The sequence below is a fragment of the Rhinichthys klamathensis genome, unplaced genomic scaffold (genome assembly GCF_029890125.1).
Source record: "Rhinichthys klamathensis goyatoka isolate OS25496 unplaced genomic scaffold, OSU_Roscu_1.1 h1tg000318l_1, whole genome shotgun sequence".
Taxonomy (NCBI): Eukaryota; Metazoa; Chordata; class Actinopteri; order Cypriniformes; family Leuciscidae; genus Rhinichthys; species Rhinichthys klamathensis.
Genome location: NW_026606834.1, coordinates 265,001 through 284,905, shown reverse-complemented (window position 1 = coordinate 284,905; position 19,905 = coordinate 265,001). Strand labels below are relative to the sequence as shown.

At 40.6% G+C, this 19,905-nt stretch overlaps 1 protein-coding gene across 1 annotated transcript in view; it reads left to right on the top strand.

Moving 5' to 3' along the window:
* The first annotated feature begins 1,807 nt into the window (after positions 1 to 1,807).
* Positions 1,808 to 19,905, top strand: part of asmt (acetylserotonin O-methyltransferase) — a 33,220-nt gene continuing 15,122 nt past the window's right edge. The window contains 5 exon segments of the mRNA XM_056271355.1: positions 1,808 to 1,923; positions 3,609 to 3,780; positions 16,397 to 16,526; positions 17,629 to 17,697; positions 19,902 to 19,905. The exon segment at positions 19,902 to 19,905 is cut by the window's right edge and continues 115 nt beyond it. Of these exon segments, the coding sequence (XP_056127330.1) occupies positions 1,846 to 1,923; positions 3,609 to 3,780; positions 16,397 to 16,526; positions 17,629 to 17,697; positions 19,902 to 19,905 (453 nt within the window). The 5' untranslated portion in view covers positions 1,808 to 1,845.

Sequence of the window (19,905 nt, the reverse complement as noted above, 5' to 3'; positions counted from 1 at the left end):
ATTTTTAAGTAGGTTTAATGTAATTTAAGTTAAACGACTTCCAAGTTGATTGTACTTAATTTAAGGCAGAAACCTTTTTTTACAGTGAATCTAAAACTATTTTTAGCTCATTATTTCAAACTGAATTCGACCAATGACATAATTTTCAACAGAAATGAACTGACCCATGACATGTTAGAAGTGTCGTAAAGCAATAGTTTGATCTTGTCATGACTGTCTCTCTTCAGGACGTTTGTTGTCCATTTCTTATGTCTCAATTGTTTCTCCTCTCAGACTGATTTCAGAGTTTCTCTTATGGCTTTATGGAGCAGGAACAGATCGCCTGCTATAACTGTGTGTATACAAGTGTTCTCTGATATCTTCATATAATTCATATATAAAAGCTACGGATTACGACACTGCTGTCACGCTCTAAATGCTTACTTTGTTCCAACACCGCATTAGTCCTTACAGCTGCTATTAGATCATGAGAAACTCAAATCCACTACAGCTGATGAAGTCACTGACAGCTAGGAGGACGTTTTCACCCTCACCATCAGATCACTTCATGTTTGCTCACGTTCACAGACGTTCTGTGGGGCAAATGTGAAGACAACACCAATATGGGCACAGGCAAATGCTGAGGTGAAGCGTCAATATTAAAACGCTTAAGTATCTCAGGCAGAGGGTCTGGATGGAAACAGACATGTAGAGATCATCTACTGAATACAATACTACTGGAAAAGTCCCTGCTGAGATATACAGCTCTCTGCTCACGGCACAACAGCCACGCTTGTCAGGAAAGTGAGTGAAACACACACACACACACACACACACACACACACACCTCATGAAAGTGCGTATCTATAGCACGAATTAAATTTCTGGTACTATTTATACGCCAAAAATAGTTTTTGCCTGCGAATTATACGCACTGTAAACCCCTTGGGGTGTGGAGCGCGTGTGTTTTACACGCCATTATGCGTATCAAATGCACGCGTAAACTGCGTATAATATGTACGCAAAAACTACTTTTGGTGTTGGCTATAAATGGTACGAGAAATTAAATTTGTGCTTTATGCACTTTCATGAGATCAGGCCTCACAAACACACATTTTTATCATTTATCAATTATTGTATTCAAATTATTGTATTATAATTGCATTATACCAGCCCTTCAACTTTTATTTTATACACTTTTGACTGCAAAGTGCCACAATATTCTAGAGAGCTACTTAATGTGTTAAAAAAATATATATTTTTACAGCAAAAAAATATGTTCGTCTTGTTTTCCAGTACAAATATCTAAACATTCTCAAGTCTTATTCTCTGAAAAGTTAGCTAAAATTAAGCAAGTTTGTGCTGAAAACATGAACAAATATCTGCCATGGGATCAGAAAAATAATCTTGTTTTCCCTTTGAATCAAGTGTATTTTTCTGACCCCACTGGGAGATTTTCAAGCATAAACTCTTTTTATTTTGATAATTTTTTCAGAAAACAAGACTTAATATCTTCATTCATTTTGCTTCTCTAGTAAAAGTATCTTGATCTATGTTTGTACTGGAAAACAAGACAGAAACACTGAGGAAGACCGTATTTTTTGCAGTGTTATTGTGTTAGAAACAACATCAGTCTTCATGTTGACTGTACTATGTAGATGTTTTTTCTTTCTGAGTTCTGGATGATCCTGTTGTTTAACGAATAAGCAGCTTTAATTGCTTTCAGAGTAATAAATGTTGAGGTCTGAATTAAAAGCCCTTCTCTGTGTCCATTCAATCTGGACGTGTATAATCCGTCTAATCTGATTATGTCTCTGTGTAAAGCCGTGCGCTCAGTGTTTCTCACACACACCGGAGCAAACGCTGATGAACATGGCCACTACTGACCCAGAGCTGTATCCGAGGAAGATCCTGGAGTACATGGAGGGATTCCTGGTGTCGAAGGTAAAGGCTGATGTCAACATTTCTGTCCAAAGCAACTTTCATTGAGATCGTAACATGTCTTACAGTGTAAAACTTACATTGACAGCCGTGAGTTGATCTAAACTACCGGTCAAAAGTTTGGAAAAATTAAAAAAATTGAAAGAGTCTCATATGCTCTCCAAGGATGTTTTTTTTTTTTTTGGATAAAAAATACTGTGAAAATTGTGAAAGATAATTGCAATGTATAAATCAGCTGTTTTCTGTGAATATAGCCTAAAGTGTAATTTATTCCAGTGATCAAAGCTGTATTTTCAGCATCATTACTCCAGTCTTCAGTGTCACATGATCCTTCAGAAATCACTCTAATATGAGGATCTGATGCTCAAGAAACATTTATGATTATTATCAGTGTTGAAAACAGTTGTGCTGCTTCAGATTTTTGTGGAAACTGTGATACAGTACCGTTCAAACTTTATTATTATTATTAAATAATAATTGAAAAGTGACAGTAAAGACATTTATAATGTCACAAAAGATTCCATTTCAAATAAATGCTGTTCTTTTGGACTTTCTTTTCATCAAAGAATCCTGAAAATTAAATGACGGTTTCCACAAAAACATGAAACTATTTTCAACACTGATAATAATCATAAATGTGTCTTGATCATCAGATTCTCATATTAGAGTGATTTCTGAAGGATCATGTGACACTGAAGACTGGAGTAATGATGCTGAAAATTCAGCTTTGATCACAGGAATAAATTACACTTTACTGTATATTCACATAGAATACAGCTATTTTAAATAATAATAATATTCACACATTTTACTGTACTTTTGATGCAATAAATGCAGCCTTTGTTGAGCAGGAGAGACTTTCAATCTTTTGACTGCTAATGTACATACTGTTATTATACAATTAGAACAATTATATTTAAAGCAGTTTCAGATGAGAGAGTTCAGTGATTCTGAGGAACATGAGAATAAATATCTGACTCAAAAAAAACTTATTTCAAAGGGAAAAGAAGATTTTTTTCTGACCCCACTGGCAGATATTGTGTCTTGTTTCAAGAATAAACTCATATTAATACATTTAAACCAAGACTTCATATCTTCAGTCATCTAGCGTCTCCTTGATAAGAGTGTTTCGATGTTTGTGCTGAGGTTTCCTGCAGTGTTGACTGGTGTGTTGATTAGTTAAAGACAAGTTCATTTATTTCAGTAATTCAACTTAAAAGCTGAAACTAATATATTATATAGACTCATTACATGCAAAGTGAGATATTTCAAGCCTTTATTTGTTATATTTTTGATGATTATGGCTTACAGATATGAAAACCTTTTCACAATATTCTAATTTTGAATTTGGGGTTTTCATAAGCTGTAAGCCATAATCATCAAAATTATAACAAATAAAGGCTTGAAATATCTCACTTTGCATGTAATGAGTCTATATAATATATTAGTTTCACCTTTTAAGTTGAATTACTGAAATAAGTGAACTTTTGCACGATATTCTAATTTTTCAAGTTTCACCTGTATTGTGCCCTACTTCAGTCATTTAGCGTCTCCTTGATTTAAGAGTGTTTGTGCTGAGGTTTCCTGCAGTGTTGATGGTGTGTGTGTGTGTGTGTGTGTGTGTGTGTGTGTGTGTGTGTGTGTGTGTGTGTGTGTGTGTGTGTGTGTGTGTGTGTGTGTGTCGTCAGACGCTGTTCTCTGCCTGTGAGCTGGGAGTGTTTGAGCTTCTGAACGAGTCTGCGATGTCTGTGTCTCAGCTGTGTGAGGCTCTGAACACCAGTGAGGACGGCACTGAACGCTTGCTGTCTGCGTGTGTCGGCCTGGAGCTTCTCAACGCACACACACACCCTGACGGACCAGGTACCACACACACACACACCCTGACGGACCAGGTACCACCCACACTCACACACACCCTGACGGACCAGGTACCACACACACACACACCCTGACGGACCAGGTACCACCCACACTCACACACACCCTGACGGACCAGGTACCACACACACACACACCCTGACGGACCAGGTACCACCCACACTCACACACACCCTGACGGACCAGGTACCACACACACACACACCCTGACGGACCAGGTACCACCCACACACACACACACACACACACCCTGACGGACCAGGTACCGCACACACACACCCTGACGGACCAGGTACCACCCACACTCACACACACCCTGACGGACCAGGTACCACACACACACACACCCTGACGGACCAGGTACCACACACACACACCCTGACGGACCAGGTACCACACACACACACCCTGATGGACCAGGTACCGCACACACACACCCACACCGCACACACGGTGTGGGTGTGGGTGTATGTATATATATATATATATATATATATATATATATGCACTCACCTGAAGGATTATTAGGAACACCAGACTAATCCTGTGTTTGACCCCCTCTCGCCTTCAGAACTGCCTTAATTCTACGTGGCATTGATTCAACAAGGTGCTGAAAGCATTCTTTAGAAATGTTGGCCCATATTGATATGATAGCATCTTACAGTTGATGGAGATTTGTGGGATGCACATCCAGGGCACGAAGCTCCCGTTCCACCACATCCCAAAGATGCTCTATTGGGTTGAGATCTGGTGACTGTGGGGGCCATTTTAGTACAGTGAACTCATTTTCATGTTCAAGAAACCAATTTGAAATGATTCGAGCTTTGTGACATGGTTCATTATCCTGCTGGAAGTAGCCATCAGAGGATGGGTACATGGTGGCCATAAAGGGATGGACATGGTCAGAAACAATGCTCAGGTAGGCCGTGGCATTTAAACGATGCCCAATTGGCACTAAGGGGCCTAAAGTGTGCCAAGAAAACATCCCCCACACCATTACACCACCACCACCAGCCTGCACAGTGGTAACAAGGCATGACGGATCCATGTTCTCATTCTGTTTACACCAAATTCTGACTCTACCATCTGAATGTCTCAACAGAAATCGAGACTCATCAGACCAGGCAACATTTTTCCAGTCTTCAACTGTTCAATTTTGGTGAGCTCTTGCCAATTGTAGCCTCTTTTTCCTATTTGTAGTGGAGATGAGTGGTACCCGGTGGGGTCTTCTGCTGTTGTAGCCCATCCGCCTCAAGGTTTTGCGTGTTGTGGCTTCACAAATGCTTTCACACCATTCTTTGTAAACCCTAGAAATGGTTGTGCGTGAAAATCCCAGTAACTGAGCAGATTACGAAATACTCAGACCGGCCCGTCTGGCACCAACAACCATGCCACGCTCAAAATTGCTTAAATCACCTTTCTTTCCCATTCTGACATTCAGTTTGGAGTTCAGGAGATTGTCTTGACCAGGACAACACCCCTAAATGCATTGAAGCAACTGCCATGTGATTGGTTGATTAGATAATTGTAATAATGAGAAATTGAACAGGTGTTCCTAATAATCCTTTAGGTGAGTGTACAGTCTACAGGTCCTTCTCAAAAAATTAGCATATTGTGATAAAGTTCATTATTTTCCATAATGTAATGATAAAAATTAAACTTTCATATATTTTAGATTCATTGCACACCAACTGAAATATTTCAGGTCTTTTATTGTTTTAATACTGATGATTTTGGCATACAGCTCATGAAAACCCAAAATTCCTGTCTAAAAAAATTAGCATATCATGAAAAGGGTCTCTAAACAAGCTATTGACCTAATCATCTGAATCAACTAATTAACTCTAAACACCTGCAAAAGATTCCTGAGGCTTTTAAAAACTCCCAGCCTGTTTCATTACTCAAAACCGCAATCATGGGTAAGACTGGCGACCTGACTGCTGTCCAGAAGGCCATCATTGACACCCGCAGTGGCGCAAAAAGTGGGTATGCGCTATATGCGGCGCATAGGGGCGCAGCACCATGGGGGGCGCCAAAGCGATGGTAAAAAAAAAAAATAATAATTAAAATTTCATTAAAAAAAAAATATATATATATATATTGTACTGCTGTTGTGCGTTCTTTAAATAATTTCTGCATTTCTTGTTATATAAAATTTTAGAGGACTAACAGGCTAGAGTAGGCGCCCTCATGGAGAAGGGGGGCGGGATGATATCGCGAGCGGGCGGGGGCGCCGTGAGCGCTGAGCGAGCAGGTACGAGTAGTGAGTTGTCGTCGAAAAAGATGGATAAAACAAAATTCTGTGGGGCTAAAAATAGAAAAAGAAAGCGGGAAAAGGACATGGCATGTCAACTGATGCGACAGCAGCTAAATAAGTGCATGCTGAAAGCCACCAGGTTATGATTTAAAGTGTGACATGACATCCAGGCATGTAGGCTATCTATATCTCTGTGGCCATCGGGACTACCGGGAGATTCCCGGTGGGCCGACGTGCTTTTTCGGCCGATACATCTCATACTTTTTTTTTGTCTTAACGGCCCATAAAACTCGTACATCGGCGGCCCATTCGGGTTTTTTTTTTTTTTTGCTTAATTGGCGGCGCTGGGTTAGTGCCGGTGTAATGCGTTGGTCAAAAAAAGTCAGTGTTCGTTTTTTTTTTCTGACACATCATTTTTTTCATCATGTGCTTATATCTTTCAAGTATAGAAATTAGTACAAAACTAATTATGAAAGTTTCCTTTATCAGGGGTCAGGGGCGCAAAAATTGTTGCTGCATACCCCTCTGACACGGGGTAGTTGCGCCCTTGGACACCCTCAAGCAAGAGGGTAAGACAGAAAGAAATTTCTGAACAAATAGGCTGTTCCCAGAGTGCTGTATCAAGGCACCTCAGTGGGAAGTCTGTGGGAAGGAAAAAGTGTGGCAAAAAACGCTGCACAACGAGAAGAGGTGACCGGACCCTGAGGAAGATTGTGGAGAAGGACCTATTCCAGACCTTGGGGGACCTGCGGAAGCAGTGGACTGAGTCTGGAGTAGAAACATCCAGAGCCACCGTGCACAGGCGTGTGCAGGACATGGGCTACAGGTGCCGCATTCCCCAGGTCAAGACACTTTTGAACCAGAAACAGTGGCAGAAGCGCCTGACCTGGGCTACAGAGAAGCAGCACTGGACTGTTGCTCAGTTTTGCATGTCATTCGGAAATCAAGGTGCCAGAGTCTGGAGGAAGACTGGGGAGAAGGAAATGCCAAAATGCCTGAAGTCCAGTGTCAAGTACCCACAGTCAGTGATGGTCTGGGGTGCCATGTCAGCTGCTGGTGTTGGTGCACTGTGTTTAATCAAGGGCAGGGTCAATGCAGCTAGCTATCAGGAGATTTTGGAGCACTTCATGCTTCCGTCTGCTGAAAAGCTTTATGGAGATGAAGATTTCATTTTTCAGCACGACCTGGCACCTGCTCACAGTGCCAAAACCACTGGTAAATGGTTTACTGACCATGGTATTACTGTGCTCAATTGGCCTGCCAGCTCTCCTGACCTGAACCCCATAGAGAATCTGTGGGATATTGTGAAGAGAAAGTTGAGAGACGCAAGACCCAACACTCTGGATGAGCTTAAGGCCGCTATCGAAGCATCCTGGGCCTCCATAACACCTCAGCAGTGCCACAGGCTGATTGCCTCCATGCCACGCCGCATTGAAGCAGTCATTTCTGCAAAAGGATTCCCGACCAAGTATTGACTATTGAGTGCATAACTGAACATAATTATTTGAAGGTTGACTTTTTTTTTTGTATTAAAAACACTTCTTTTATTGGTCGGATGAAATATGCTAATTTTTTTAGACAGGAATTTTGGGTTTTCATGAGCTGTATGCCAAAATTATCAGTATTAAAACAATAAAAGACCTGAAATATTTCAGTTGGTGTGCAATGAATCTAAAATATATGAAAGTTTAATTTTTTTATTACATTATGGAAAATAATGAACTTTATCACAATATGCTAATTTTTTGAGAAGGACCTGTATGTATATATATATATATATACTGTATATAGGCTTATATATATATATGTGTGTGTGTGTGTGTTTGTGTGTGTGTATATATAAATACACACTCATGCATGTATATAATTAAAAAAAATATGTTATTTATATATAAAAAAATGATATATATATACTAGGGATGGTAAGATTCACCGATTCGCATCGGTGCATCGGCATAAAAGCTAACGATGCGATGCATCGATTTAAATAAGTGTGCATCGGATACAAGTTGGCATTTGTATCGCGATGCATCGTTTCTAACATCTGCATCGGTAAAAAAAACGATTTATTCTTATATAATTATTAGTAGATGCGCTATACTTTTAATATTTAGAAAGTGACCAATCATTTGTGACCAATATTTTATTATGTAACTGCTGCGTTCACACCGAACGCAAAATTGAGCGTCTGTAGCGAGTGATTTCCATGAAGTCAATGTAAAGACGCGTTGACGCAGGTCTGGAGGTGCGGCGCGAGACGCGTTTAGCGCGGTGCGATGGACGCGATTTCGCCTCATTCACGCGTCCAGGTCGACTAGATTGATTTCTCCTTTCTGAACTGTTGCTCAAGCGCGTTCTCTCATCACCACTGCTGCAGCTGCTACGTGAATATGACGTATCACAACACTACGGAGTGCGAGGCGTGTCCTGAGAGTCATAGGCTACCTACTAGGACATTTAAGTTAATCTGGGGGGCGTACGCAGGCACGTCTGGCTGCCGCTGCTCACCGGGATTAGAGTCCTCTTTTTGGATTGTTGTTTTAGATTGTTTTATATCATTTTATATTGTACTTGGATTGTTTTATGTCAAGCAAAGTTCGACCAACTCGCAAAAGCCCTCTGTCAGTGTTTTCCACGAATTCGATTGGAGTCTTTTGGATTGTTTATACCAGTCATAAAGTTCGACTAACCTGAGGGGCTCTCTGTCATCAGTCTGCGGGACTCATGCACGGGGCTTGCTATCGGTGCTGGCATACGAAGACGGGCTATCGGAGGACAAGCTACCTTGTCGGCAAGCGGTTAGCGAGGCTAGGTGGCATCTGTCCGTGTTTGGCATGGCGCTCAGTTATTCCTTCTCACAGCTCCACAAACTCAACTCTGCATTCACTCCTGGACTTAACATCCCCACCATAAGTGAACTAAGAATTTTGCGTCGCTCTCGTTATGTCCACCGGAGTACACGCAGATACTTTGTCCACCATCAGCTGGCTGAGCATTACATTCCGTCAATCTGGACGCCCGTCGCAAAACTGACACGTCATCAGAACGCTGCCACCAAGAGGCTATTTCATTCCAAGCAGGACATAAAACGCGGAGTGGATCACAGCCTACTCCGGCCCCTACAGAAACACTCTGCTACCCTCAACCCAGCACCCCCAGTCAAAATTGAATTTTTAAATGCACAATCCCTTAATAATAAGGCATCTTTTATCCATGACCACATCATCAACGAGCACATACACTTCATGTGCCTAGTTGAAACCTGGCAACAACCAGAAGTTTATTCTAGTCTAAATGAAGCCTGTCCCCCTGGCTATACCTACCTAAGCAAGGCCCGCACCACTGGCCGTGGTGGTGGCCTTGCCGTTGTGCACCGGGTAGATTTTGAGTTGTCCCCCCTGTCCTTGCCTCTCCACTCTTCTTTTGAATGCCTTGCATTTAAATGCAAACTGCCACTGTCCACTACAATGCTCCTGGTTTACCGGCCCCCCAAACCGAACCCAGCTTTCATTCCTGAGATACATGATCTCCTCACCACACTTTACTCAACCCCAGGAAATATCATCATACTTGGTGATTTTAATATCCATGTGAATGATCCCCAATCCTGCTCGGTAGCTGAATTCACTAATCTTCTTGACAGTCTCAATTTCATTCAACACGTCGATGTCCCAACACATTCCAGAGGCCATACTCTTGATTTGTTGATCACCAATTCCATCTCTATCAGCAATCTCTCGGTGCACGATCTGGGTGTGTCCGATCATATGGCCATTTCAATGGAGTGTCCCATCTTGTCCCCCCTCAAGCCTAAGTCTAGCAGACAAATTAGTTTCAGGAACTTTAAAAACATCAACCCACTTACCCTGACTACCGACCTTCATCATCTCTCTGCTGCTAGCCCCCTTTCAGTCATTGAATCTGTGGATCTTTACAATTTGTCACTTAGCACCCTCCTGGACCGTCATGCCCCAGTCAAGTCCAGAACCGTCACCTTCAAACACTCAGCCCCCTGGTATACCAGGGAGCTGCGGCTGCAGAAGAGAACAGGGCGTGTCCTTGAACGGCGTTTCAGAGACTCAGGGCTTGCTGTTCACAAGCTAGCGTACCGGGAACATCAGAGGGCCTATAGCAAGTCCCTCAGTGATACCCGGTCCCGGTTCTACTCCCACATAATCAACAATAGCCCTGGTAACTCTAAGCAACTTTTCACAACCATAAATCATCTCCTCAAACCTCAGATCCCCCTATGCTCAGAGAACTTGCAGGAGCGTTGCAATACCTTCATCTCCTTTTTCAAAACAAAAGTTGAAAAGATCCGTTCCCTTCTCTCCAGCCCCCCTACCCTCCAGTCCCCCGCTGTATCTGCTACCTCGCACCCGCTCCCTTTTCTCCCTAGCCCCTCTGATCCTACAGTTACATCCACTGACCATCAATCTGGGACTACACAGCCCCTCTGCCGTTTTACGGATATCACTCAGCATGACATCGAAGAACTGCTAAGGAAGATGAAGCCCTCCACCTGTGACCTGGACCCATTTCCCTCAGCCCTGATAAAAAGCCATTCCTCTGCAATAAGTCCCATGATCACCAAAATCATCAATCAGTCTCTCCGATCTGGCCATGTCCCTAAGTCTCTGAAAACCGCAGTCATCAAGCCAATACTCAAAAAGCCCTGCCTTGACCCCGAAGTACCTGCCAACTACCGCCCCATCTCCAACCTCCCTTTTCTGTCAAAGGTGCTGGAAAAGGTAGTTGCTGCTCAACTCCACAATCATCTCATAACAAACAGTCTTTATGAGAAGTTCCAGTCTGGTTTTCGCTCTGGCCACAGTACGGAAACTGCCTTGGTCAGGGTCACCAATGACCTGCTGATGACGGCTGATGCTGGCTCCCCATCACTTCTCATCCTTCTCGATCTCACCGCAGCATTTGACACTGTGGACCACCATATCCTTTTACACCGCCTCCACTCCTCCATTGGACTCTCTGATACTGCTCTGGCCTGGTTTACATCATATCTCACAGACAGATCTGAGTATGTAGCCCTGGGTGCTGCTTAATCGGACACACACTCTGTCACTTGTGGTGTCCCTCAAGGATCAGTCCTTGGCCCCACCCTCTTCACGCTGTACATGCTCCCCCTTGGTCATGTCATCAGCCGGCATGGAATATCTTTCCATTGCTACGCTGATGACACCCAAATTTACATCAAAACAAACCCAAACTCCTCTGCAGCCCCTTCCACACTTTCCACCTGCCTGGAGGAGATCAAGACGTGGATGGCTGCTAACTTTCTACAACTCAACAGCTCAAAAACGGAAGCCATTCTTGTTGGCACCCCGCACCAGACCCGGTCATCCACCATCACCAGCATCACCTTCTCTGGTCATGACATCCACCTTTCATCCTCAGTCACAAACCTTGGTATCAGAATGGACCCTCACTTGACCTTTGAGGCCCAGATTAAATATCTTTGTAAAACGTCCTACTTTCATCTCAGGAACATTGCAAAACTCCGTCCAATGCTCACTTTCCCCGATGCAGAAAAACTTGTCCACGCCTTTGTCTCCTCCAGGCTGGACTATTGCAACGCACTCCTCATCGGGATCCCAAGCAAGAACATCAAGCAGCTGCAGTACATTCAGAACTGTGCGGCTAGGATCCTGATGGGTGTGCGGAAGTACCACCACATTACTCCCATCCTCAAATCGCTCCATTGGCTTCCTGTTCAGTACAGGATTGAGTTCAAAGTTTCCCTTCTGTCCCACCAGTGCCTCCATGGCACTGCCCCCCCTATATCTCAAACAACTCATCACCCCCCTTTCCTCATCACGTTATCTCCGCTCTGGACAGGCCAACCTCCTCCAGCCTTTGAGGACAAGGCTTCGTACTATGGGTGACCGCGCCTTCTGTTCAGTTGCTCCCAGTCTCTGGAATGCTCTCCCTGTCCATCTAAGGGCCCCACAGTCTGTGGACTCTTTTAAAAAAGGCCTTAAAACCCATCTTTTTAGAAAAGCCTTTTATGGCAAATAGTATTATTTTAATGTTTCTGTTTTTATTTTGTTTTGCATTGTAGCACTTTGAGGTCATTGAATTGATGTAAAGTGCGTTATAAATAAAATTTATTATTATTATTATTATTATTATCTGGTTTACAGCAGCCTGTGACTGCCAATAATAGTTTTTCATATATATATATATATATATATATATATATATATATTACATTTGAATACAGTTATGAAAGACCTGTTTGTGAAAGGTTTTTATTTTTTTTATTGTTTATGTTAAAACAGCACCTGCTTTTATTTAATCTTTTGGTTTTGTGAAAAAAGATGAAAGAACCATGCGTTAAAAGTCAGATGGCACTTAAGCTATTTTATGATTTGCTGTATGTCTGAATAAAAGAAAGAAAAATTGTAACTATCTATACCATATTGAATTCCATAGCATCATATTTTGCTCCATTGCATCGTATTACATTGAATCGCATCGCGTTGAATCGAATCGAAACCGGATCGCACCGCATCGTAATAGTAGTGAATCGTATTGCATCGCATCGGTAGCTGCTTATATGTATCTTTAATGTATCGTATCGTTGGCTATGCATCGAGATGCGTATCGCATCGGCCTCAGCTATGGAGATGCACATCCCTAATATATACTGTATATATAAATAAATTATACTATAAACATATATGCAGTATATACATTTCTTAAATTCTGCATGTGTCTGTATTTATATATACAAAATAGTTATACACACATATATTATGTAAACACATACTTTTATTTTGGATGCAATTTATCGCTATTAAAGGGATAGTTCACCCCAAAATGAAAACTCTGTCAGTAATTACTCTCCCTCATGTTGTTCAACCCCGTCAGACTTTCGTAGTGTAACAGCGCAGCGCTTCTGTGTTGTACGTCACACGCAGGCTCACGATTGGCCGACGCTGGTCATGTGTGTGAGACTTGTACCTCACGCGTGTGACGTACAGCCCAGAAGCGCTGCGCTGTTACACTACGTGAAATCTTGAGGCCAACAGTGAAGGAAATGAATAGTTGAATAAAGTCGTTATTTTTCTTTGTTTTTTTTGCGCACAGAAAGTATTCTCGTCGCTTGATAAACTTAAGGTTGAGCCACTGTAGTCACTCGGACTATTTTAACGATGTCTTTCATAACTTTTGGGCCGGCCAGTTTCGATCTCTTAGAAGCCTATGGAGGAGTGATCCAGCTCTCAGATTTAATCATAAATATCTTAATTTGTGTTCCGAAGATGAATGAAAGTCTTACGGGATTGAACAACACGAGCAGGGGCGCTGTAAATGGGGGGGTAAACGATGACGATTCTCGGTGCCCAAGACTAAGAGGGGGCCCAGAGAAGCCCCAAATAAAATTGTGGTGCTAAAAAAAATATTTGATAGTAAAAATTATTAACTTTAAATTATTCTATTTGCTGTTTCCTGGTGTCAATTTTTTTTATTTGTTTAGGAAACACAAACGTCCGTGGGCCCCTCTCCCCCTCTCGATTATCATAAAATGGTTCAGTCCGCCCAAATTGTATCCAGGCAACGTATTTTTACGCTCTGATTGTGTGAGACAGACGTACACGCTCGGACAGATTCGGCTTTAAGTCGTTCATCCTCGGATGCAGTGTCGCGCGCGCTGTTACAAAAAAGCTGTGCACACAGCTAAGCGAAATGAGGTCTTGCCGGTGTTCTGACGATTCATGCTACCCATCGAGATTTGCTACTTAATGGTCATGCGCATGTGCAGACGCACAGTTTTTTATAACAAAAGGTACATTTTCATGTGTTATATTGTAATTTCCCTTTAAAAATGCTAACTAGCATATGAATATGTGTACGGTCAGCCAGCTGAACAATAATAACTGAAAGTTTCAGTTACTAAGGAAAAGTGTGCTTTGACAAGTCAAAGATGAATATTTGATGATAATTTTTAATTTTCACACCGTTTTAAAAATAAAAACAGTAGTCTAAAGTATACAGTAGCTACTCATAACTTAGAATTGTATTATAATTGTATTTCATATAATATTAATCGACATTCTGTGATCGATTCGCGTTACAGTAGCATTTTTCGACAAGGCAGCACAAATCGTCAGAACAGGTCTTGCGCACCGAACTTGTCACTTTTGCCGCGCTCGTGCGACGCGTCGAGAATAAACCTTTTACAGTCTATGGAATAAGCAAGTGTCGGCGCGCTCTCTGATCGGTAAAGGTGCACGGACCTCTCCCAATAATCTCTAGCACTCCAGCATCCTCCGAAGCACCAACTAACTTCGCCTCCGTTTCCCACGTAAGCTGATATTAGTATTAAAATATTCTCTATGATATATTTTTTTTAAATGACACACTGTGTCTTTCTCTCTCATACACACACGCACATTGTCTCTTTCTCTCTCACACATTTGTAGGCAAGTTATAAACTCTTTAGACTTTTAATGATTAGTGCGTTATTTTTAACCCTTTAAGTGTCACCCCCCTTTTTTGAATATAGGCCTACATGAAAATGCACATTTCGAACTTAAAAGGTTGTAATTCAAGACTGCTTTGGAATATAGACGTAAGATTGGTCTTGTTTTAAAGAAGACATTTGGCATTTTTGTAGAAGTGAAATAAATTAAGAAAGTGAAACAGAAAAAAGTTATAGAAGTTTGAGTTTATGAAAATGTACATTGTAAAAAAATTTATTATTCATATTTTATATAAAATATATATTTTCAAAACCTGGGCGACTCTAAAACTGCAAAAAAATCAAAGCCAAAAAATCTGAACAAGTCGTGTTTCAAATTTTAGGTTGATATCTAAAAAAATTAGCTTTCAGTAAGATTTTGTTTGGGCGCAGTACCAAACATTTTCACTAGATGACAAACAGACTCCATTACTGCATAAGGGCGCCTCCATTTCCATATGTGTTTTGAGTGATCTGAACCATTATTTCCACAATTTTCATACAATTTATGAAGTAGACATCCTATTCAGAAGTAATATGGCAGATTTTGATATGAATTCAACCTCTAAGAAACACATAAACAGAACAAATATGTGCGTTATAGCTTCCTGCCACATCACAAATGGTGAATCTATCATTTTTTTCTTTATATTTAAAAAAATTCAGACCTTTTTTCTAAAAATAATTGAATGGATGCTATCTTTAAACTCTTGGCATGAAAACAAACTGAGGTTTCTACCCTTCTTTTATGATTTTTCATGTTCATTGCTATTTCAAAATAAAGGTCTAAACACGCCTTAGGAGTATGAAAATATTATTGTTGCAAATTGATAAATTACGGCTCCTCTGTAATTTATTTTGAAAATTAATCACCAAATATGGAAACTAGAGATTGTAAGCTTTCAAATGATATTGTCATAATGTGGGTCTTGTGTCCTGTCATGTTTAGTGTCATTAGTGTCTTGTCATTAGTTATCCCAGGTGTTTCTTGTTATCCACGCCCCCTTGTTATCCTGTCTGCTCGTTTGTCTCTTATTATTTAAGCCCTGTGTTTCTGCCCTGTCTTTGTCAGTTATTGAATGTATTTACGAGTGTCTTGGCTGTTCTGAGTTTACCCGAGTCTGCATTATTAAAGTCTACTGCTGCATAGATCCGACTACCGCCTTTGCTTCCACGCAATTCGTAACAGATATATAGTTTGTCAAGATTAGTTAAGGTTTAATATAGGATATTACTGTTTTAAAAATGTAATGGATTTGGGCCCACCGGTGGCCCGGTGACACTTAAGAGTTTGTGGTTAAGAATCGTGTAAAAAAAAAAATCCCTTATTTTGGGGATGGATTCCGGGAAATCTCCCTTATTTTCAATGTTCAATGTTGACAGCTATGGCGTACGCACGCTTTGTACATGAGGCCCCAGGTCTCTACGGTAGCATTTTTCGACAAGTTGGCTTTGTATTACAGAGGACAAATTACGGGTGTGGACATGGGATGGAGTTCAATTGTCTGATTGACTTAAATATATGAGAATGATAGTCAAAAAACCATAAAAGCGCATGATTTTATGTAAATTAATATGAAAAAAGTCTCAGCTATGTTGGGGGCCCTGTCAAGATTCTTTTCATGGGGCCCAAAATCCTCAGCAGCGCCCCTGAACACGAGGGAGAGTAATTACTGACAGTTTTCATTTTGGGGTGAACTATCCCTTTAATCGTTTCACAACTCTAAATCTTTCAGAAAATAAGACTTAATATCTTCAGTAAAGTACAGTTCTGCTCATAAGTTCCTCAGTGCTTTAATATTGTACAGCTGAATGTAAATGCATTGTGAATAATTGTCTTTTTTCCACATCTCTACTAGTTCTCTACAGTAACACAGAAATGTCCCGCGTGTTTCTGACCAAGTCCAGCCCGAAGTCTCTGTATCACTCGATTGAGTACAGCTCCAGAACCATCTACCTGTGCTGGCATTACCTGACCGACGCCGTGCGGTGAGGAGCTACTCATCATATCTGTTGCATATTCATAAGATCTCCAAATGACTCATGAAAATGCGTCTCTAGCACGCAGTGTGTTTATCGCAACCCATTCTCACGGCAATTCGTACGAATTTTATGAGGTGGCTAATTCGTACAAATTCATACGATTTTTGCTCATTCGTACACATTTTACGAGTTACCAAATTCGTATGAATTGTACGAATGATTTTTTTTTAAATCATGAGTATTATATTTAATCATCAGGCTTTGATGAAGGTTTATTTATCTCTCAATCATCATTGTATTGCATTGCATTATATGTTTTAAAACTACAGAGATTTGATCATAAAACTAAGCATTTAAATATAATCTTACTAAGACTAATCGGCAGATATTGATATTTATATGCAGTTTGTGTAAGTATCTGCTGTACTTTTATAAAGATCTAATTGATTTACAATACTTTCATCTTACTTTTTGTCCATATAAATATCAGCATCTGCAAAAAAACTCATATTTTTGCTCAGTTTGGGCATTTGAATAAAATGTAGCTGTTTATTCCTCCATATTCTCACTATATCATGCTATATGAGTGAGAAAAGCCTGATGTATCACATATAATACTCAGCAAAAAACACATGCAAACTTTTTTATATATTTTGACTAAAGGTTCAATAAACTGTTCCTTTAAGAATTTTTTTTTTTCTCTAAATATTATTCACAGAGTCACTGCTGTTATCTGATATCTGCAGCGAGAGACACCTGAAGTCTACATGAAACGCTGGTTTCAGCTTATATAATAAATGATGGTGTCTGTATAAAGGGGGTTCATTATAGAGGGTTAATTATATAGTCATTATAGAGGAAATCATGACATCAGCTGAAAAGGAAATCCTGTGTTTTGATGAGTAGTTATGAAGACAAACTCTTATTTCTGTAGAATAACGTCACTGATGAATCACTCACAGTAAGAGCAGGAACGTGTGTTAGAGACTCAGTCGAGTCGATGTTGATTCAGTGTCAGGGAAGTGAGAGAAACCTTCCGTTTGGGATCCGGCTAACCTTCCTCTTCCTCTTCCTCTTCCTCTTCTTTATCGTGACTTTTCCTCCTCAGAGACGGGAAGAACCAGTATGAGAAAGCTTTTGGGACGAACTCCAAAGACCTGTTTGAAGCCCTGTACAGGTGAGGTGTGTGCGTGAGTTTGTGTGTGTGTGTGTGTGTGTGTGTGTGTGTGTGTGTGCGTGCGTGCGTGCATGCGTGCGTGTGTGTGTGCGTGCGCGTGTGTGTGTGTGTGTGTGTGTGTGTGTGTGTGTGTGTGTGTGTGTGAGATACAGCATACAGAGTCATAACAGTCTGAAGGTCTGACCCGAGTTTGATGGTTATAGCTTGAAAGTTTGAGTTTGTATTTATATTTTGATTTAGCTTTTATTTATATATTTTTAGCTTTTATATTAATTTCAGTTAAAAAAAATTGTAATTTTGTTATGTGCTTTTGTCACTTTTATTGATTTTATATATATATATATATATATATTAGGGGTGTAACGGTACACAGAAGTCACGGTTCGGTTCATACCTCGGTTCAGACATCACGGTTCGGTACGATTTCGGTACAATGGAGGGAAAAGCAAAACAAAAATGCAGAAGGCATTGTATTTTTTTTAATAAGTTTTTATCAATAAAGGCAAAGAACCAGTTTATTTGTAGTGCACTGACAATAGTTTTATATAATTAGTTTAAATTATTAAAAAGACAAAAAGACCTTGCGATATGTTTGGTAATTGTACCTGAATTAATTTAAAATTAATTTGCTATATTTCAGATCAATATATTTGTTTTCCTTAATTTTAATTAACATTATTAATTAACAATAACATTATTCTCATCTGAATTATAAATAATTAATTTCTGTATAAAATAATACTACCATTAAAAACACATTCGATTTTCTTTTTTAATCAATGTAGAGTGTTTGAAATTACTGCTCCGAGGACAAGAAATGAAAACCAATGCAATATGACGAATGTCCAAAAGATGATGGGACCCACAGACTGTTTTGAAATGGAGTTGGTTAAATATGTTTTGCTTTTAAAACAGTGTGTGTGTGTGTGTGATTTTGGTTGAGTGACAGTTGTAGGTTACAGTTTGACAAGAGTTTACAGTGTGACAAAAGCACAATGTTGTGTTTTATTGCGAGTGTACACAAATATAAGTAAACACTTTGCAGGTTTAATGATCTGTATGAACAAAATGACGGAGTATGTTTTTTATGTTTCCACTGTTCGATCGCGCCCGCGCCTCTCTCTCTCTCTCTCACACACACACACACAGTTCGATCGCGCCCGCGCCTCTCTCGCTCTCTCTCACACACACACACAGTCCAGCATTGCAATCTTGACATCGCAGCCTGTTCATTATGCGGTCACACCAAACGCGAATAGAGCGTCAAATTCGCGTCTATCGCGTCTAGTTCGACGCTAGTCCAAAGCTAATAGGACGCGACGCGCGTATAAAGCCAACGTTTGAAGTGCACGCGCGTTCAGAGCTAAGCCGATGGTACAGATTATGTGTCCCTAAAGAAAGCGTATCCAACAGTAGTTCCGCATTACATTAATTAATTTGCACGTGAGTTTTATATATTTTTATACCGTGTACATTCGTGCACCGAACCGTGACGCCCGTACCGTTTCGGTTCAATACGAATACATGTACCGTTCCACCCCTAATATATATATATATATATATATATATATAAAAGTTTTAATCGATTCGTCTGCATCTTGTTCTCACTGTTGCATCTGCAATCTGTTGTCTGGTTCCCAAATACAGTTCGTATGTTTACATGAAAGCTCTGGTTATGGTCATAGATGTATACACTATGTCGCCTTGGCTACGGCAGTTCATTGGAACGAATGCGTCAATAGAGCCGCCATCAGGGCACAGGGGAGCCCCTCCTCTTTAATGCATCAGCCTCAATGCAGGCAAAGGTCTAACGGAAATAAAATCACCATAAATCGTCATGAATGCGATTTTCTAGTTTTTTTGGTTCGTTCCAATGGTCAGACACGTATTTATCAATGAGTCCAGAGAAATTAAAAAAAAAAAAAACATTCTTCCTAGTTCAGATTTCGTTCGTGTGAACATCCATAAGCAGCACAAAAGTCCGAAAATCCATGAATTTGAAGTACAGGCGGAGATAGCAACGTTACCTAGAGCTACTTCCTATGACAAGACCCCTGTTCCAAGATGGCGGCGGTTTTGACGCATGCTTAGAACCCCAAGGCGACATCTAGTGTATGGGTTATGTGAACCCCTAAACGTTGCGTTTCAAATATTCGTTTAGATGTTTATATATTTGTGTGTGTGTGTGTGTGTGTGTGTTTCAGGTCT